The sequence below is a fragment of the Coregonus clupeaformis genome, chromosome 6 (genome assembly GCF_020615455.1).
Source record: "Coregonus clupeaformis isolate EN_2021a chromosome 6, ASM2061545v1, whole genome shotgun sequence".
Taxonomy (NCBI): domain Eukaryota; kingdom Metazoa; phylum Chordata; class Actinopteri; order Salmoniformes; family Salmonidae; genus Coregonus; species Coregonus clupeaformis.
Genome location: NC_059197.1, coordinates 50,879,874 through 50,902,055, shown reverse-complemented (window position 1 = coordinate 50,902,055; position 22,182 = coordinate 50,879,874). Strand labels below are relative to the sequence as shown.

General features: G+C 43.9%; 1 protein-coding gene across 2 annotated transcripts in view; it reads left to right on the top strand.

Moving 5' to 3' along the window:
- Nucleotides 1-22,182, top strand: part of LOC121532333 (polypeptide N-acetylgalactosaminyltransferase 18) — a 149,918-nt gene that overhangs the window by 97,114 nt on the left and 30,622 nt on the right. For both annotated transcript variants that reach the window (XM_041838228.1, XM_041838229.2), the window contains exon 10: nt 18,776-18,940. In XM_041838228.1, coding sequence (XP_041694162.1) covers nt 18,776-18,940 — 165 coding nt within the window. The remainder of the gene's footprint in view (nt 1-18,775; nt 18,941-22,182) is intronic.

The window sequence follows — 22,182 nt, the reverse complement described above, 5'->3', positions numbered from 1 at the left end:
CAACACGGAAAAAGCGGTATTATACAGGGTTTTTGCCCACCTATGCAGTCCTCTAAGCGATTCACTTCCTTAACACGCCTAGAGCGGTAACACTGTAGGACTTCTACCTATTTATTTTCTGATCGCCCAAGCAGATGGACAGCCGCCCGTGCCGAAGTGACCCAGACAGAGCGATCAGCAGGATGAATCAAATGCACCGACCGAACCGAACAGATGTCTCAGATGACCCACCAAGTGACTTAGATTATTATTGAATGCACGAATTGAGTGATCGACCCAACAAATTGACCGGACTGACCAGATGAGCAACCTGAATGAGACAGATGAAACATCCAACCCAATCACACCTGAATGAATCACAATGAGTCAGACAGAATGACCAGTTGGACGAACAAATGAATCAGACCAATTAGAACAAATGCCTCAGACGAATCAACCGAGTGGCACCGATGAGTACAAAACGAGTCAGACAAACCAATCGAATGAACCAAACGGATGTGATCATACTGACCAAATGACCAATTCAACCGAGACAGATAACACACCCAACCCGACCACAAATGAATGAACCCTACCGACCCAAGCAAACCACCCACCCGCTCGGACCGAGCAGATCTACTCTTACTTAAACTATTTTCTACGTATTGCAACCCTCGGGGCTTTTTATCCCTTTATCATTTAGCATGCATTTTAAGTTCAAATACATTTGGAGAGACCTACTTGGTGTACTGCAGCTGAGGCTGGGCCCCGGATCGAACCACACAAACTTTATACTATATAAGTAAGAACTTGGCTTACCTTTTTTAAGCGGCCGTTTGTATGGTCCGTCCAAGCCGTTTCACAGCCGCAGGTGTTCACCGTCTCTGGTCCCTGTTCTCAACTCCTGGCAAGCTCGCCATTTATGTCATAGAAATATTTAATTCAATAATAGTTCACTCAAAAATATCTCTCAAGAAACCGGAGCTTGTGAATTCAAGGATAGACTTTATTATAGCGCAACAAAGCCGAGCTGCTCCATGGAACATCTGTTTGCTTTGGCTACGAGCTCTCCTTTTATACAGACACAAGTGCATAGTTATGGTTATACATCCTACACAATTACTCACTTATATGTACATGGTTAACATCTTTCGATGTCACGTCACCACCATCTTCCAAAGTCCAAGTCCAAGTGCCATGCATAGTTTCCTTACAAGGGCCAAGTACCACACATATTTTCCTTACAAAGGCTAAGTGCACTTCTCTAGGTGTAGCCTCTTTACACCCTATCATATTGGTGGCGTGACTCAGACACTTTCTTAAAAATTATATTCATACACACACTAAAGAACAGTTACACACTGCATTGACTACATTCACTATTCAGGCATGCATCTGAATTACAAAGTATCAATCATGTTTACTATGTTTTACCTTTATCATTTCACAACATTTGTATTAGAAAATTATCTATAGATGAAGCTGCAGCAAATTGTAGCCTGTACCCCCGACTGTTCACATGATGCAGAGCAATATTGTGCATGGTCGCCATCTGTTGGAGCAGACTGCAAGCCTCCTGTCAAGTGCCATCTGAATGGGCGGGACCCCACCTTGTGGACTGGAAGAGATTGCTTATTTTTCCCTTTCCACCACTCTCGACCACCACGTGTCAATGTGGAGAAGATAAACTTTTCATTGCATCCACATGTGGGAGACGCAACCCTTTTGACACCCGTGAACACTGTGGAACTTTGGATTGACACAGCTGTGTTTATGCGTGAAGGTTTGCCTGAAGCCCGGTCCACTCTGGGTTTGGGGGCTCCAGCAATCAGTGACGTACCCCAATTGGCAGTGCCCCTTGGGGGTACTTCTGTCACAACGAGCCTGTGTCCCGGTAACCGTCTGGCACCCAGCGCTGGACCACACGCATTAAAAATAGACCCAGGGGAAAACCACTATCATGAGATTATCATACCCACCAGTCATAGGTACCGGTGCCATAGCACCTTGTAACCCAGCTGGAAGAGGGACGGACAGCTCTGAATCACAGACGCCTTCTGTGGTAACAGACAGGGGCGATTCGTAAATTAATCTAATGCCCAGGAATGAAACCAATCGCCTATAGAACCCATAACCTGTATCACCAAGCACCTTATAGGGACTAGTGAGCTACAGGCAGGAATCAGCACTGAATCCCAGTAATGAGCCACCTATGGGGAGGAGTGCCTCCTTGTGGACAGAGAGCGAATCACCCAATTTATTACTCTCACCCTGGAGAGATTGAGATCAGTGAAGGCTCCTCAGAGGAGGAAGGGAAGGACCATCCTCCTCAGTGAATTTCATAAAAATAAAAATTGCAAAACATAAAAAAAGTTATCCTTTTTAGATAAAACTATGCTAAATATATTCACATTTCACCAAATAATTTATTAAAACACACTGTTTTGCAATGAAGGTCTACAGTAGCCTCAACAGCACTCTGTAGGGTAGCACCATGGTGTAGCCGGAGGACAGCTAGATTCCGTCCTCCTCTTGGTACATTGACTTCAATACAAAACCTAGGAGGCTCTTGGTTCTCACCCCTTTCCATAGACTTACACAGTAGTTATGTCAACTTCCGGAGGACGTCCTCCAATCTATCAGAGCTCTTGCAGCATGAACTGACATGTTGTCCACCCAATCAAAGGATCAGTGAATGAATCTAGTACTGAAAGCATAAGCTACAGCTAGTTAGCACTGCAGTGCATAAAATGTGGTGAGTAATTGACTCAAAGAGAGAGAAAGACAATAGTTAAACAATTTCCAACAAATTCATTTCTTTAAAAATGGAAAAGCAAGAGTTTCATTTTTTTTCAGTTTCACTTACTTAGCTAGCAAATGCAGCTGTCACTGTCTGTCACCTCAAATTTGTCTCTCGACCTGTGTGCACCTACGTTGTAAACTTTCATTCATAGGCTAGGTTGTATAGGGAAAATTTGAGTATCATGTAGTAGCCTAAACCTATCGATATTACATTGAACTGGGTGAATGGAATATGAATCACAGTCATTCAATATGCTGTAATAGAAATAAGGCCATGCTCAATGAGAAAAAAATATCATCCTCCCTCATCATAAACGGCACTGACCGCCACTGATTGATATACCCCTTGAACACCATGAAACGCGCTGTAAGAGAGGGGACTTTAAACATGGACAAGCTTCCAAACTAAGTTGTGTTTCCGTGAGACTGTATAGCCTGGATGAAGCCCGTCCCCTAATGGACACAGGGGGCTCCAGCAATGGCTGACGTAGCACCCCGTTTGGCCGCAACCAAACGTGGAGCCACTGACGTCACAGTAATATTTTAGTGGAGAGGCTCACCGGTCGCTCAGATCCGTGCTAAACAAGAGCTACCCAAGCAATTCCACTGTTAGGAAGCCAGAATAGCTCGCCTCGGCAAGTTCGCTAACCTGGCTAGCACGCTATGCAGCTCTTGTTAGCTGAATCAAATCAAAGTTTATTGGTCACGTATACAGATTTGCAAATGTTATCCCAGGTGCAGTGAAATGCTTGTGTTTCTAGCTCCCAACAGTGCAGTAATACCTAGCAATAATTTTTAAAAAACAATACACACATAATCCAGATTTTTTTTTTAATGAGTTATATAGGATGAGGCCTGACTAGAATACAGTATATACATACTGTATAAAGTGCGTGAAACAGTATGTAAACATTATTAAAGTGATCAGTGTTAAATGACCTCATCTCTCCCAAATGGACATAATCTATTTTTCCCCTGACCCATCTGTCTATCTCCTCATTTGAATTCCATGCTGTCACAGTCACTAGCCCATTTAAGCTTAATATCCTTGTCATCTATCGCCCTCCAGGTTCCCTTGGAGAGTTCATCAATGAGCTTGACGCCTTGATAAGTTCCTTTCCTGAGGATGGCTCACCCCTCACAGTTCTGGGGGACTTCAACCTCCCTACGTCTACCTTTGACTCATTTCTCTCTGCCTCCTTCTTTCCACTCCTCTCCTCTTTTGACCTCACCCTCTCACCATCCCCCCCTACTCACAAGGCAGGCAATACGCTTGACCTCATCTTTACTAGATGCTGTTCTTCTACTAATCTCACTGCAACTCCCCTCCATGTCTCCGACCACTACTTTGTATCCTTTTCTCTCTCGCTGTCCTCCAACACTACTCACTCTGCCCCTACTCAGATGGTAATGAACCGTCGCAACCTTCGCTCTCTCTCTCCCGCTACTCTCTCCTCTTCCATCCTATCATCTCTTCCCTCTGCTCAATCCTTCTCCCTCCAATCTCCTGATTCTGCCTCCTCAACCCTCCTCTCCTCCCTTTCTGCATCCTTTGACTCTCTATGTCCCCTATCCTCCCTGCCGGCTCGGTCCTCCCCTCCAGCTCCGTGGCTTTATGACTCATTGCGAGCTCACAGAACAGGGCTCCGAGCAGCCGAGCGGAAATGGAGGAAAACTAGACTCCCTGCGGACCTTGCATCTTTTCACTCCCTCCTCTCTACATTTTCTTCATCTGTTTCTGCTGCTAAGGCCACTTTCTACCACTCTAAATTCCAAGCATCTGCCTCTAACCCTAGGAAGCTCTTTGCCACCTTCTCCTCCCTGCTGAATCCTCCTCCCCCTCCCCCCTCCTCCCTCTCTGTGGATGACTTCGTCAACCATTTTGAAAAGAAGGTTGACGACATCCGATCCTCGTTTGTTAAGTCAAATGACACTGCTGGTCCTGCTCACACTGCCCTACCCTATACGTTGACTTCTTTCTCCCCTCTCTCTCCAGATAAAATCTTGCAACTTGTGACGGCCGGCCGCCCAACAACCTGCCCGCTTGACCCTATCCCCTCCTCTCTTCTCCAGACCATCTCCGGTGACCTTCTCCCTTACCTCACCTCGCTGATCAACTCATCCTTGACCGCTGGCTATGTCCCTTCCGTCTTCAAGAGAGCGAGAGTTGCACCCCTTCTCAAAAAACCAACACTCGATCCCTCTGATGTCAACAACTACAGACCAGTATCCCTTCTTTCTTTTCTCTCCAAAACTATTGAGCGTGCCGTCTTTAGCCAACTCTCTTGCTATCTCTCTCAGAATGACCTTCTTGATCCAAACCAGTCAGGTTTCAAGAATGGTCATTCAACTGAGACTGCTCTTCTCTGTGTCACGGAGGCTCTCCGCACTGCTAAAGCTAACTCTCTCTCCTCTGCTCTTGTCCTTCTAGACCTGTCTGCTGCCTTTGATACTGTGAACCATCAGATCCTCCTCTCCACCCTCTCCGAGCTGGGCATCTCCGGCGCGGCTCACTCTTGGATTGCGTCTTACCTGACCGGTCGCTCCTACCAAGTGGCGTGGCGAGAAGCTGTCTCCGCACCACGTGCTCTCACCACTGGTGTCCCCCAGGGCTCAGTTCTAGGCCCTCTCCTATTCTCGCTATACACCAAGTCACTTGGCTCTGTCATATCCTCACATGGCCTCTCCTATCATTGCTACGCAGACGACACACAACTAATCTTCTCCTTTCCCCCTTCTGATAACCAGGTGGCGAATCGCATCTCTGCATGTCTGGCAGACATATCAGTATGGATGACGGATCACCACCTCAAGCTGAACCTTGGCAAGACGGAGCTGCTCTTCCTCCCGGGGAAGGACTGCCCGTTCCATGATCTCGCCATCACGGTTGACAACTCCGTTGTGTCCTCCTCCCAGAGTGCGAAGAGCCTTGGCGTGACCCTGGACAACACCCTGTCGTTCTCCGCTAACATCAAGGCGGTGACCCGATCCTGTAGGTTCATGCTCTACAACATTCGAGAGTACGACCCTGCCTTACACAGGAAGCGGCACAGGTCCTAATCCAGGCACTTGTCATCTCCCGTCTGAATTACTGCAACTCGCTGTTGGCTGGGCTCCCTGCCTGTGCCATTAAACCCCTACAACTCATCCAGAATGCCGCAGCCCGTCTGGTGTTCAACCTTCCCAAGTTCTCTCACGTCACCCCGCTCCTCCGCACACTACACTGGCTTCCAGTTGAAGCTCGCATCTGCTACAAGACCATGGTGCTTGCCTACGGAGCAGTGAGGGGAACGGCACCTCCGTACCTTCAGGCTCTGATCAGTCCCTACACCCAAACGAGGGCATTGCGTTCATCCACCTCTGGCCTGCTGGCTCCCCTACCTCTGCTGAAGCACAGTTCCCTCTCAGCCCAGTCAAAATTGTTCGCTGCTCTGGCACCCCAATGGTGGAACAAGCTCCCTCACGACGCCAGGACAGCGGAGTCACTCACCACCTTCCGGAGACATTTGAAACCCCACCTCTTTAAGGAACACCTGGGATAGGATAAAGTAATCCTTCTAAACCCCCCCTTACCCCACCCCACCCCCCAAAAACTAAACAAAAACTAAAAAACATTGTAAAGAGGTTATCCCACTGGCTATAAGGTGAATGCACCAATTTGTAAGTCGCTCTGGATAAGAGCGTCTGCTAAATGACGTAAATGTAAATGTAATTAGGCCTACCACTGTTGTGTCGTCAGCAAACTTGATGACTGAGTTGGAGACGTGCATGGCCATGTGGTCATGGGTGAACATGGAGTATTCCTTCTCTCACAGTTGAAGTGTACCTATGATAAAAATTACAGACCTCTACATGCTTTGTATGTAGGAAAACCTGCAAAATCGGCAGTGTATCAAGTACTTGTTCTCCCCACTGTATGTCTGTTGTCCAGGTGGGATAGGGCAGTGTGCAGTGCAATGGCGATTGCGTTGTCCATGGATCTGTTAGGGCAGTATGCGAATGTGGAGGTGATATGGTCCTTAACTAGCCTCTCAAAGTACTTCATGATGACAGAAGTGAGTGCTACAGGTCGATTAGTCATTTAGTTCAGTTACCTTTGCTTTCTTGGGTACAGGAACAATGGTGACATCTTGAAGCAAGTGGGGACAATAGTCTTGGATATGGAGAGATTGAATATGTCCGTAAACAATCCAGCCAGCTGGCCTGCAAATATGGGGGCGTGGGGGGTTCTACTAAGCTATATGGAATAGTTTTAAGAATATTTTTAATTTTAAGACCCCTTGACGTATAACCCATCCCCCCCATTATTTGATAACTTATTTTTGGCCTTACTGCTATTAGCCCATACAAAACGCATTGAATAACAGATTCACTACATGGAACAACAGATAGTCCCCCAAAAACATCTAAAGGAAGTTTGTTCTGAAGTGTCTGTCCTATATCTGAGAGATATAAGAAAGATCAGGAAACAATATATACTTTTTTTAAAACGTATTTAACCGCTTAGTTTTGCCACTAAACAGTCTCCATACAGACTTCCATTAATTTATTCCACTGGTACCAGGGGACCTTCAGACGAGTCTTGTGAGGCCTGTGGGCATCCTAGAGCAAAACAACCAACATGTACGTGTTTGTGAGAGTCTCACCTTTCCACAGGGGAGTCATATTAGTGTGTAGTGCAAACCGCTACAGACAATTTTGTGAGAAGACCGATTTTCGGGATGTGTTGATAGAGTTTCGGTAGAATTTTCCTCCGATCTCCTTTATTAATGTCCCCAGCTATATAAATGCGGCCTCAGGATATGCAGTTTCCAGTTTGTACGTAGTCCAGTGTAGTTCCTTGAGAGCCGTCGCCGTGTCTGCTTGGGGGGAATATATACTGCAGTGACGATGACCGAAGAAATTATCTCAGGAAGTAATGTGTTGGCATTTGATGGTGAGGTATTCCAGATCGGGAGAACAAAAGGACTTGAGTTCCTGTACGTTACCACAATCACACCATGATTTGTAATCATGAAACAAACCCAGCTAGCCTGGTCTTGAAAGTCCACGTAGAACCAGATCACAGAGGTGGGATCCGGACCCTTCTGGGAAGAGAGGCAAGCGGGTCTTAACCAAGGCAGACACAGGCAGTGGGGGGATAATATAAATAAATAATACCCACAGAACCTGGTCGGCCTCTCTTCGAGTAGCCTCGCGTAACCTTCAACAGAGCGCACAGGAGCCGGGAGATATTCGGCCCGACCAACGACCCAATCCATCTCCGCGTCCCGCAACTCAGACCCAGCTGAAGTACGGGCACCCGAGAGAGGAAGTCACTATCAGAAACACCAAGACCCCTAAAGAATGTTACACAATTGTCAAGAGAACCTGCGCTGCGGACTAGTAGGGGAACAGTGCCAGCCGTCCCCTAGTCTTACACACAAACTGATTCGAGCGAGGGCAGCCTGAGCATGCACAGACCCGAGACATACAGTATGAAAATGTATGCACTCACTAACTGTAAGTTGCTCTGGATAAGAGCGTCTGCTAAATGACTAAAATGTAAAAATGTAATACAAGACAGCAACGTGAGTATCTTCTAATTCATTGGGCATGGTCGAGAACCCGGCTTGTTAGCCTTTGTCGTTTCAGTTGCATTAGCCATCTTACTTGTTGCTATAGCCAGGCCAAGCAATTTCGAAGAATAATTTATGAGAATTATACAAACTTCAGGACACAATGTCCAGGTGGTGAGCACGCTTTACCACTAACGGACAGCTTAGTTGGCGCAACATGAGACAGTCTCTTATTCCAATTGTTTGTTTTAGTAGCTGAACAGTTCCTGTTCACACCGAGGTGAAGAGCGGAATAATTGAAGGAATTAACCCGAGCCTCACGCTTATCACCTGTGGAAGGCGGGGGTTCCAGCAAGGCTCGGATTTCATTGGCCTTGTCAGGCGTGATTGTAGATCCTTCAACCGAAGTCGCGAAAGTGCGACTCCCCATAGTATGTTGTACAGAAGTTGACTTACTGAAAGGGAACCTTTTCATCACGTATGGAAACAACATGGCTCTTTTCTTCGCAGGTTGATGTTTGTCATGAATCCTGGAGGCAGAACTGAGCGATTTCCCTTTAGATAGTCCAGCTGCAAAGTCAAAATTGGCTATATTGTAAAAAATTAATGAAAACTAAAATGTGCTTAATTTAAGGTTAGGGTTAGGCATCAGGGTTAGCAGTGTGGTTAGGTTTAAAATCAGATTTTATGACTTTGTGGCTGTGCCACCTTGTGACCACTCTGCAGAGCTGCCTCCAGAACAAGATTCATGACGAGAAACGCTAACCAGAACAGCTGTTGTTTCTGTCCTACCACCACCTCTCCACTGTTAGAACAGTTGGTTGTTTCTGTCCTACCACCTCCTCTCCACTGTTAGAACAGTTGGTTGTTTCTGTCCTACCACCTCCTCTCCACTGTTAGAACAGTTGGTTGTTTCTGTCCTACCACCTCCTCTCCACTGTTAGAACAGTTGGTTGTTTCTGTCCTACCACCTCCTCTCCACTGTTAGAACAGTTGGTTGTTTCTGTCCTACCACCTCCTCTCCACTGTTAGAACAGTTGGTTGTTTCTGTCCTACCACCTCCTCTCCACTGTTAGAACAGTTGGTTGTTTCTGTCCTACCACCTCCTCTCCACTGTTAGAACAGTTGGTTCTGCCAAACCCCAGCTATTAAGATGTCCCATTACATTTAAGCCCCTGTAAATAAGCACTCAACTAGATTCCTCTTATCGGTTAGCGTTTTTATGTGGCTGGCTGTGTAAGAGAGATGGACACTGTCATGGTCTACAATGAACCTCCTCTCACTCAGTTATCACAATTTAAGAATGTATTTGTAAATCAGTTATCACAATTTAAGAATGTATTTGTAAATCCTTAAATAAGTGCATGCCACAAGCGAGTCTACAGGAATAACAGGTGTGTGCTATGTAGCAACACTTAATGTACCTACACTGTCATTTCACTGTACCCATGGAACTACCATGTAATTGGATGGCATTAGGGACACCTATTGCGTATCACGGAAGTCTGTGAGTCTGACCTACACTTGGTTTGTTGTTTTTACGTAAAATGTTTATATAGTTTTTTAATCAAAGTTGAAGTTCTGATAGCTAAGGATTCCACAATGCGGTTAGCTTTTTCAGCTGGGACCGCAAGTTTTAATAATAATAATAATAATAATAATAAATTGTGACATAAAAGACTGTGAAAACACCAGGAAATCAACTCCAAGTGATTTTAATGTAAGAAATCTGTTCCCAAGTATTCTCACACATAATAGAGAGACACGTGATCGTATACAAATGTAAGCAAGGTTTAAAATGTTTTAGTCAAACGTTATCTATGTTTGGGCTTGTTGCGGACAATTTGCAGTCTACAAATTATTTGTAATTATGTTCCGGCCCCCCCGATCATCCGCTCAAGAAAAAATCGGCACGCGGCTGAATGTAGCTGTCCTAGAAGAACAGATCCAGCTATTAAACAGCTTTGCCCCGCTGGAGGCGGACATACCGGCCATGGAAGTCAGCTCTGATCCTGGGAGTACACCAACAGCACCATCCTCCACAGCTCAGCCATCCGCTGCTACTGGTACATGTGCGGTGAGTCAGGCTGGCATGAGTCGAAGCACGACCACCATTGTCGTGGGCAGCTTGATTGTGAGAGATTTTGGCCTGCCTAAGGCCTGTGTGCCGACCAAGGTCCACTGTCACCCAGTCGCCCATGTCCAAGACATCAACTCCCTCCTGCCCACAGTTCTAGCCAACTACTCTAATATTGGCACCATTATCACGCATGTTGGACTTAACGACATTCGCTTTTAGCAATCTGAGGAACTGAAGAAAGACTACAACATTCTCTTGAAGACCCTTGTTTGCACAGGGAAAAGAACAATCATCTCTGGCCCACTGCCATGCCATAGAAGGGGTTTGGAACGTTACAGTGGCCTTGCTGCCCAAACGAGTTCCTGAAGAAACTCTGCAAAGACAGGAATGTCTCCTTTTTGTGCCAATTTTGACTTGCTGTGGGAGCAACCAACACTCTTTAAAAGAGATGGGATGCACCCTAACTGCAGGGGTTCAGGATTATCTCCATCAACATAGTGAACTGCTTAAGATACTGACAGCCTGGGTTTGGTAGCACTCCAGTCCTCCCTGTGATAATAAGCAACAGAGGACATGGAAATCGTATTATATCCCAGAGAAATAGAAGTGCAGTGAATGTAAGTAACCTAATTTATGTTCCTTTAACTGGTAGCTCCGAGGGTATTATCTGCAATAATCATATGCACATAGAATTGAATTCCAAAACTGTCTGCCTTGGGAAGAAGCCCACTGTGGGCAGCCCACTCAGTACCATTGACTCAAATGTAAATGTCACTGACATGTCTACCTCGGATCAGCCTCAGAATAGCACTAAAAACAAACAAGCAACCCAGAAAATGACAGAAAATAGCCCATATTAACATACGTAGCCTGAGAAACAAGGTTAATGAAATTGACAACTTATTAACGTCAGAAAACATTCATATTCTGGCCATCTCTGAAACACACTTAGATTATTCCTTTTATCATGCAGTAGTAGCTCTACATTTTATATCATTTAGTCATTTAGCAGACGCTCTTATCCAGAGCAACTTACAGTTAGTGAGTGCATTCATTTTCATACTGGCCCCCCGTGGGAATCGAACCCACAACCCAGGCGTTGCAAGCGCCATGCTCTACCAACTGAGCTACACGGGACATAATGCCCTGAATCTATTCTACAATGCCCGGAAATCTGCCCCTTTTATTCTATGTACTCAACGCACTAGAAGATCAGTTCTTAAAGCCTTTAGCCGTATCCTTATTCTATTCCTCCTCTGTTCCTCTGGTGATGTAGAGGTTAACCCAGGCCCTGTAGCCCCCAGTATCACTCCTACTCCCCAGGCGCTATCATTTGTTGACTTCTGTAACCGTAAAAGCCTTGGTTTCTTGCATGTTAATGTCAGAAGCCTCCTCCCCAAGTTTGAGTTATTCACTGCGTTAGCACACTCTGCCAACCTTGATATTCTAGCAGTGTCTGAATCCTGGCTTAGGAAGGCCACCAAAAATTCAGAAATGTCCATGCCGAACTACAACATTTTCCGTCTAGATACAACTGCCAAAGGGTCGGAGTTGCAATATACTGAAGAGAGAGCCTGCAGAGCTCTATCATACTATCCAGGTCTGTGCCCAAACAGTTTGAGCTTTTACTTCTAAAAATCCACCTTTCCAGAAATAAGTCTCTCACTGTTGCCACTTGCTACAGACCCCCCTCAGCCCCCAGTTGTGCCCTGGACACGATATGTGAATTGCTTGCCCCACATCTATCCTCAGAGTTCGTACTGCTTGGTGACTTAAACTGGGATATGCTTAACACCCCGGCCGTCCTACAACCTAAACTAGATGCCCTCAATCTCACACAAATATCAAGGAACCTACCAGGTACAACCCTAAATCCGTAAACATGGGCACCCTCATACAGTGGGGAGAACAAGTATTTGATACACTGCCGATTTTGCAGGTTTTCCTACTTACAAAGCATGTAGAGGTCTGTAATTTTTATCATAGGTACACTTCAACTGTGAGAGACTGAATCTAAAACAAAAATCCAGAAAATCACATTGTATGATTTTTAAGTAATTAATTTGCATTTTATTGCATAATGACTTAATGACTTGGAGAAGATCTGCAAAGAGGAATGGGACAAAATCCCTCCTGGAATGTGTGCAAACCTGGTGGCCAACTACAAGAAACGTCTGACCTCTGTGATTGCCAACAAGGGTTTTGCCACCAAGTACTAAGTCATGTTTTGCAGAGGGGTCAAATACTTATTTCCCTCATTTAAAATGCAAATCAATTTATTGAAAAAAAATTCCAGACAATTTTTCTGGATTTTTTTGTTGTTATTCTGTCTCTCACTGTTCAAATAAACCTACCATTACATTTATAGACTGATCATTTCTTTGTCAGTGGGCAAACGTACAAAATCAGCAGAGGATCAAATACTTTTTTCCCTCACTGTATAGCCCCTGGTTCACCCCAGACTTCACTGCCCTTGACCAGCACAAAAATATCCTGTGGCGTACTGCATTAGCATCGAACAGCCCCCGCGATATGCAACTTTTCAGGGAAGTCAGGAACCAATATACACAAGCAGTTAGGAAAGCAAAGGCTAGCTTTTTCAAACAGAAATGTGCATCCTGTAGCACTAACTCCAAAAAGTTTTTGGACACTGTAAAGTCCATGGAGAATAAGAGCACCTCCTCCCAGCTACCCACTGCACTGAGGCTAGGAAACACTGTCACCACCGATAAATCTACAATAATGGAGAATTTCAATAAGCATTTTGCTACGGCTGGCCATGCTTTCCACCTGGCTACCCCTACCCCGGCCACCAGCTCTGCACCCTCCGCTGCAACTTGCCCATGCCCCACCCGCTTCTCCTTCACCCAAATTCAGATAGCTGATGTCCTGAAAGAGCTGCAAAATCTGGACCTCTACAAATCCGCAGGGCTAGACAATCTGGACCCTTTCTTTCTAAAATTAGCCGCAGAAATTGTCGCAACCCCTATTACTAGCCTGTTCAACCTCTCTTTCGTATCATCTGAGATCCCCAGAGATTGGAAAGCTGCCGCGGTCATCCCCCTCTTCAAAGGGGGTGACACTCTAGATCCAAACTGTTACAGACCTATATCCATCCTGCCCTTCCTTTCGAAAGTATTTGAAAGCCAAGTTAACAAACAGATCACCGACCATTTCGAATCCCACCGTACCTTCTCCGCTATGCAATCTGGTTTCCGAGCTGGTCATGGGTGCACCTCAGCCACGCTCAAGGTCCTAAACGATATAATAACCGCGATCGATAAAAGACAGCACTGTGCAGCCGTCTTCATCGACCTGGCCAAGGCTTTTGACTCTGTCAATCACCGCATTCTTATTGGCAGACTAAATAGCCTTGGTTTCTGAAATGACTGCCTCGCCTGGTTCACCAACTACTTCTCATATAGAGTTCAATGTGTCAAATCGGAGGGCCTGTTGTTTGGACCTCGGGCAGTCTCTATGGGGGTGCCACAGGGTTCAATTCTCGGGCCGACTCTATTCTCTGTGTATATCAATGATGACGCTCTTGCTGCTGGTGACTCTCAGATCCACCTCTACGCAGATGACACTATTTTGTATACATCTGGCCCTTCATTGGACACTGTGTTAACAAACCTCCAAACGAGCTTCAATGCCATACAACACTCCTTCCGTGGCCTCCAACTGCTCTTAAACGCTAGTAAAACTAAATGCATGCTCTTCAATCGAACGCTACTTGCACCCGCCCGCCCGACTAGAATCACTACTCTCGGCGGGTCTGACATTGAATATGTGGTCAACTACAAATACCTATGTGTCTGGTTAGACCGTAAACTCTCCTTCCAGACTCACATTAAGCATCTCCAATCCAAAGTTACATCCGGAATAGGTTTCCTATTTCGCAACAAAGCCTCCTTCACTCATGCTGCTAAACATGCCCTCGTAAAACTGACTATCCTACCGATCCTTGACTTCGGTGATGTCATTTACAAAATAGCTTCCAACACTCTACTCAGCAAATTGGATGTAGTCTATCACAGTGCCATCCGTTTTGTCACCAAAACCCCATATACTACCCACCATTGTGACCTGTACGCTCTCGTTGGCTGGCCCTCACTACATATTCGTCGCCAAACCCACTGGCTCCAGGTCATCTATAAATCACTTCTAGGCAAATCCCCGCCTTATCTTAGCTCATCGGTCACCATAGCAACACCGACCCGTAGTATGCGTTCCAGCAGGTATATCTCACTGGTCATCCCCAAAGCCAACACCTCCTTTGGCCGCCATTCCTTCCAGTTCTCTGCTGCAAATGACTGGAACGAACTGCAAAAATCTCTGAAGCTGGAGACTTATCTCCCTCACTAACTTTAAGCATCAGTTGTCAGAGCAGCTTACCGATCACTGCACCTGTACACAGCCCATCTGTAATTATCCCTCCCAACTACCTCATCCCGATATTGTTATTTATTTTGCTCATTTGCACCCCAGTATCTCTATTTGCACATCATCTTCTGCATATCTATCACTCCAGTGTTAATACTAAATTGTAATTATTTTGCTCTATGGCCTATTTATTGCCTTACCTCCATATCTTACTACATTTGCACACACTGTATATAGATTTTCTATTGTGTTATTGACTGTACGTTTTGTTTATTCCATATGTAACTCTGTGTTGTTTTTATCGCACTGCTTTGCTTTATCTTGGCCAGGTCGCAGTTGTAAATGAGAACTTGTTCTCAACTGGCTTACCTGGTTAAATAAAGGTGAAATAAATAAACAATTAAATTTAAAATTGTAAAAAGCTCTGGAGTACTTTAAATGAAATTCTAGGTAAAAAAGCAAACTCGACTCCATCCTTCATTGAGGCAGATGGCTTGTTCATAACAAACCCTTTGATATTGCCAACCACTAACTTTTTTGTTGACAAAATTAACAAATTTAGGCATGACATGCAAACAACAAATGCTTTGCCTTCATATTCATGCATAATGGACCAAAAAATGAAAGACAAGCACTTTGGTTTTGAGTTCCACAAAGCGGGTGTTGAACAGGTGAAGTTTTTTTGCTATCTATAAATAAGGACAAACCACCTGGTACCGACAACCTGGATGGTAAATGGCTGAGGTTGGTAGCGCAATACATTGGGACTCCTGTTTGCCACATCTTCAATTTAAGCCCTTCAGACATGGAGGGAGGCAAAGGTCATTCCGCTACCCAAGAATTGCAGAGCACCCTTTAATGGTTCAAACAGCTGACCGTCATCCTGTTACAAGTGCTTAGCAAACTTTTGGAAAGAATTGTCTTTGATCAAATACAAAGTTATTTCACAGAAAACAAATGAACAGACTTTCAGCATGCTTATAGGGAAGGGCACTCAACATGCTCGGCACTGACACAAATGACTGATGATTGGCTGAAAGAAATTGATAGGAAGAAGATTGTGGGAGCTGTTCTGTTAGACTTCAGTGCTGCTTTTGATGTAATTGATCATAACCTATTGCTGAAAACTTCAGAGAGTTACCTATCTAATACAACAGAGGGTTTTCGTTAATGGAAGCCTCATGAAAATTCAGTTGAGTGTGGTGTGCAGCTGGCTAAGGCCATTATTGTTTTCTGTTCGCTGACGACTCAACAATATACACTTTGGCTGCAACAGTAAAATAAATAACTGAAACCCTTAACGAAGAGCGCCAGTCAATTGTATAATGGGTAACTAGCAATAGGCTGGTGCTAAATATCTCAAAAACTAAAATCATAATTTTGGGGACAAATCCCTCGCTCAACACTAAACCTAATTTATATCTATTATTGAATAATATGGCGATGGAGCAAGTTGAGGAGACTAAACTGCTGGGTGTAACCCTAGATAGCAAACAGTCATGGTCCAAACATATACACTTAATGGTTGCTAAAATGGGAAGAGGTCTGTTCATGATAGGGCGTTGCTCCTAGTTTTGTTGCACCTGGACTACTGCCCAGCTGTGTGGTCATGTGCGACAAATAGGGACATAGGTAAATTGCAGTTGGTCCAGAACAAAGAAGCACATATCGCACATATACAGTTGAAGTCGGAAGTTTACATACACTTAGGTTGGAGTCATTAAAACTTGTTTTTCAACCACTCCACACATTTCTTGTTAACAAACTATAGTTTTGGCAAGTCGGTTAGGACATCTACTTTGTGCATGACACAAGTAATTTTTCCAACAATTGTTTACAGACAGATTATTTCACTTATAATTCACTGTATCACAATTCCAGTGGGTCAGAAGTTTACATACACTAAGTTGACTGCCTTTAAACAGCTTGGAAAATTCCAGATGATGTCATGGCTTTAGAAGCTTCTGATAGGCTAATTGTCATAATTTGAGTCAATTGGAGGTATACCTGTGGATGTATTTCAAGGCCTACCTTCAAACTCAGTGCCTATTTGCTTGACATCATGGGAAAATCAAAATAAATCAGCCATGACCTCAGAAAAGCAATTGTAGACCTCCACAAGTCTGGTTAATCCTTGGGAGCAATTTCCAAAATGCCTGAAGGTACCACGTTCATCTGTACAAACAATAGTACGCAAGTATAAACACCATGGGACCACGCACCCGTCATACCGCTCAGGAAGGAGACGCGTTCTGTCTCCTAGAGATAAACGTACTTTGGTGCGAAAAGTGCATATCAATCCCAGAACAACAGCAAGGACCTTGTGAAGATGCTGGAGGAAACAAGTACAAAAGTATCTATATCCACAGTAAAACAAGTCCTAAATCGACATAACCTGAAAGGCCGCTCAGCAAGGAAGAAGCCACTGCTCCAAAACCGCCATAAAAAAGCACGACTATGGTTTGCAACTGCACATGGGGACAAAGATCATACTTTTTGGAGAAATGTCCTCTGGTCTGATTAAACAAAAATAGAACTGTTTGGCCATAATGACCATCATTATCTTTAGAAGAAAAAGGGGAAGGCTTGCAAGCCAAAGAACACCATCCCAACCGTGAAGCACGGGGGTGGCAGCATCATGCTGTGGGGGTGCTTTGCTGCAGGAGGGACTGGGGCACTTCACATAATAGATGGCATCATGAGGAAGGAAAATTATGTGGATATATTGAAGCAACATCTCAAGACATCAGTCAGGAAGTTAAAGCTTGGTTGCAAATGGGTCTTCCAAATGGACAATGACCCCAAGCATACTTCCAAAGTTGTGGCTTAAGGACCACAAAGTCAAGGTATTGGAGTGGTCATCACAAAGCCCTATAGACATTTGTAGGCAGAACTGAAAAAGTGTGTGCGAGCAAGGAGGCCTACAAACCTGACTCAGTTACACCAGCTCTGTCAGGAGAAATGGGCCAAAATTCACCCAACTTATTGTGGGAAGCTTGTGGAAGGCTACCCGAAACGTTTGACCCAAGTTAAACAATTTAAAGGCAATGCTACCAAAAACGAATTGAGTGTATGTAAACTTCTGACCCACTGGGAATGTGATGAAAGAAATAAAAGCTGAAATAAATAATTCTCTCTACTATTATTCTGACATTACACATTCTTAAAATAAAGTGGTGATTCTAACTGACCTAATACAGGGAATTTTTACTAAGATTAAATATCAGGAATTGTGAAAAACTGATTTTAAATGTGTAGGCTATGTGTGACGTTTTACATTTATGTAGTTCAGTCCTTGAATAATAATGTTCTGTACTATGTATTATGTCATGTTTCATGTGGACCCCAGTAAGAGTAGCTGCTGCTTTTGCAGAGGCTATTGGGGATCCTAATAAATACCAAATATCAAAGTGGAACAACTATTTTTATTAGAAGAATGTCCATCATTTAATGTATGTATTTTTGTTACGATTTCCCTTATACTATTTGCTGTTTTGAATGACAATGTTTATGATAAGGTGTGTAAACACTGCAAGCTGTATCTTTATTGCAATACACACCATTAGGACCTATCAAAGGACCTGGCAGGTAAGGAATGACTGACTCTTCTCTTCACAGGGATTCAGACTAATGATATTCTGTCACCAGCTCTGTATGGAGAGGCAACACAATTAAGCATTCTGTTGGAATGGAATGTCAATCTATAGACAGACTCATGTTTAATAACCACTAATATCACTGTGTCCCCCATCTGCTGTACACTTTCAGTGTACTGAATCACAGCTTAAAGGCTCTATTGCTTTAATTGATTTTCTAAATGTCTTGTTTGCGATAGACAAACATCATTCCACCCAATTACCTCCTTGATGCTTGCCTTCAGTGCATCCAGTCAGATGCATGGTATTTCTGTTCCTTGTTCCTAATCGTTCTGTTTGCTTGACAATCATCTGGTACTTGTCCGTTCCTTCTCTAGAACGTATACTACACGAACACACAGCAGCTACACCTGGGGGTCCTGAGCCCCACCATCGATGACGACGACAACAAGTGCCTGGTGGATGTGAACAGTCGGCCGCGGCTCCTGGAATGCAGCTACGCCACAGCCAAGCGCATGAAGCTCGCCTGGCAGTTTACTCAGGTAAAGGCAACTCCTCTCTTCTCTCATGATGGGTAATGAATCAGTCACAAACAAAGTCACAAATGTGGTAGATGAACCAGGCTAATAAGGCACTGCACTGGGATGTTGAGCATTTGAAGAAGAGGAGCAGATGTGAAGAGTGAGTTGAGTGTGTGGTTCACCGGCCTGCACTCAAGTGGCCTTGATTCTCATTACGGAGTGTCACAAAAAAGCATCAGCCCCATATGAAAAGCCATAGTGGATCATTGGACCCTGTCTCATTAAGCATGTTAGACCCTCTCCGTGGAGAACAATGAACATCGCCTAACGACTCTGTGTCTTCTCCACTGCAGACGATGGCATTAAATCTCACCCTATTTAGGCCTAATGTCACCCTGCTGTCAAAAAATCACATGCGAAATTTACTTCTTTGTCCTTTTATATCTTTGAGAGCATCACCATTAGGCGTTCCTCAAGGTTCAAATAAGGGCCCCTTCATTTTTTATAGTTGAAAGGAAGCGGCCAATCAGGAGCTGTGAATTATTGATAAGTGATCTTTTGAAATATTGAACTGTGTTTGACCCTGAGTGAAGAGTTGAAGAGGGAAAATGCATTGTAAATCTGAGAGCCCACATCTAAAAGTAAAAGAATGGAATTAAGATATAAAGAAACATTAGGACGAGCAATGTCGGAGTCCGGAGTATATGTATGTATGTATTTATGTATGTATGTATGTATGTATGTATGACACTACCGGTCAAAAGTTTTAGAACACCTACTCATTCAAGGGTTTTTCTTTATTTTTACTATTTTCTACATTGTAGAATAATAGTGAAGACATCAAAACTATGAAATAACACATATGGAATCATGTAGTAACCAAAAAAGTGTTAAACAAATCAAAATATATTTTATATTTGAGATTCTTCAAATAGCCACCCTTTGCTTTGATGACACCTTTGCACACTCTTGGCATTCTCTCAACCAGCTTCATGAGGTAGTCACCAAGAATGCATTTCAATTAAGAGGTATGCCTTCTTAAAAGTTAATTTGGGTATACAGAAGATAGCCCTATTTGGTAAAAGACCAAGTCCATATTATGGCAAGAATAGCTTAAATAAGCAAAGAGAAACGACAGTCCATCATTACTTCAAGACATGAAGGTCAGTCAATACGGATAATTTCACGAACTTTGAAAGTTTCTTCAAGTGCAGTCGCAAAAACCATCAAGCGCTATGATGAAACTGGCTCTCATGAGGACCGCCACAGGAATGGAAGACCCAGAGTTACCTCTGCTGCAAAGAATAAGTTCATTAGAGTTACCAGCTTCAGAAATTGCAGCCCAAATAAATGCTTCACAGAGTTCAAGTAACAGACACATCTCAACATCAACTGTTCAGAGGAGACTGTGTGAATCAGGCCTTCATGGTCGAATTCCTGCAAAGAAACCACTACTAAAGGACACCAATAAGAAGAAGAGACTTGCTTGGGCTAAGAAACACTAGCAATGGACATTAGACCTGTGGAAATGTGTCCTTTGGTCTGGAGTCCAAATTGGAGATTTTTGGTTCGAACCGCCGTGTCTTTGTGAGACGCGGTGTGGGTGAACGGACGATCTCTGCATGTGTATTTTCCAGCGTAAAGCATGGAGGAGGTGGTGTTATGGTGTGGGGGAGCTTTACTGGTGACACTGTCTGTGATTTATTTAGAATTCAAGGCACACTTAACCAGAATGGCTACCACAGCATTCTGCAAGGATACGCCATCCCATCTGGTTTGGGCTTAGTGGAACTATCATTTGTTTTTCAACAGGACAATGACCCAACACACCTCCAGGCTGTGTAAGGGCTATTTTTCCAAGAAGGAGAGTGATGGAGTGCTGCATCAGATGACCTGGCCTCCACAATCCCCCGATCTCAACTAAATTGAGATGGTTTGGGATGAGTCGGACCGCAGAGTGAAGGAAAAGCAGCCAACAAGTGCTCAGCATATTTGGGAACTCCTTCAAGACTGTTGGAAAAGCATTCCAGGTGAAGCTGGTTGAGAGAATGCCAAGAGTGTGCAAGGCTGTCAAGGCAAAGGGTGGCTATTTGAAGAATCTCAAATATAAAATATATTTTGATTTGTTTAACACTTTTTTGGTTATTACACGATTCCATATGTGTTATTTCATAGTTTTGATGTCTTCACTATTATTCTAACATTTTGAAAATAGTAAAAATAAAAAATTAAACTGGAATGAGTAGGTGTGTCCAAACTTTGGACTGGTACTGTATACATTCTATATATGTGATGGGATGTATACACATTATGGACAGTATGTGGAGACAATATATAGTATATCTGAAGAATACATGGATAGAATAGTATATGTACAGCAATAGTTGAATAGGATGGACTTGACTAAAATACAGTATATACATATGAAATGGGTAAAACAGTATGTAAACATTATTAAAGTGACCATTGTTCCATTTATTAAAGTGACCAGTGTTCCATGTCTGTGTACATAGGGCAGCAGCCTCTAAGGTGCAGGGATGAGTAACCGGGTGGTAGCCGGCTAGTGACAGTGACTAAGTTCAGGGCAGGGTACTGGGTGGAGGCCGGCTTGTAATGCCTATTTAACAGTCTGATGGCCTCTGCCGGCCGCGACTTGAAGCAGCCTCTGGGATAAGTTCAATCGCCTTGGACGGTACGAACAAATGATCCAATTTAGGAAAGTCGCATTCCTGGTCTAAATGCTGGTGAGTTACCACCCCTCTGATATCTTTCTGGCTGTATGTAATAATGCAAAGAACGTTTTGGGCTAATAAAGTGAGAAATAACATTTTGAAAAAGTTGCTTAGTAGCCTGAAACAAGGCAGCCATGCATATCGGCGCCATCTTTCCCATCTTTCCCTAGAGCTGCTCAGCTGGAAACAAGTCACACCTCAGCAGGAATGCTCAGCAATTAGGGCTATCAAATTATTATAAAAAGTAATCATGTTAATCGCATTGTATTCTGTAGTTAACTATGATTAATCGAGAACAAAGAAAGTATCGCCAAGAAAAGCTTAGTTGAAAAATGGGTGCCAGAGCTTTCCATTAGCTAAGCTGTAACAGGTATGGAGGATCACATATCACGTTACAATTCTGTATAAGTCACAAGCTGCTACTATTAGAATTTGGTTCATTAGCTTCAATCTTTTGACCTTAGAACTACAACAAAAACAGTACCTAAATTAAATGGATGTCCTGTTGTGTTCTAGAGTTGAATCTAGAGG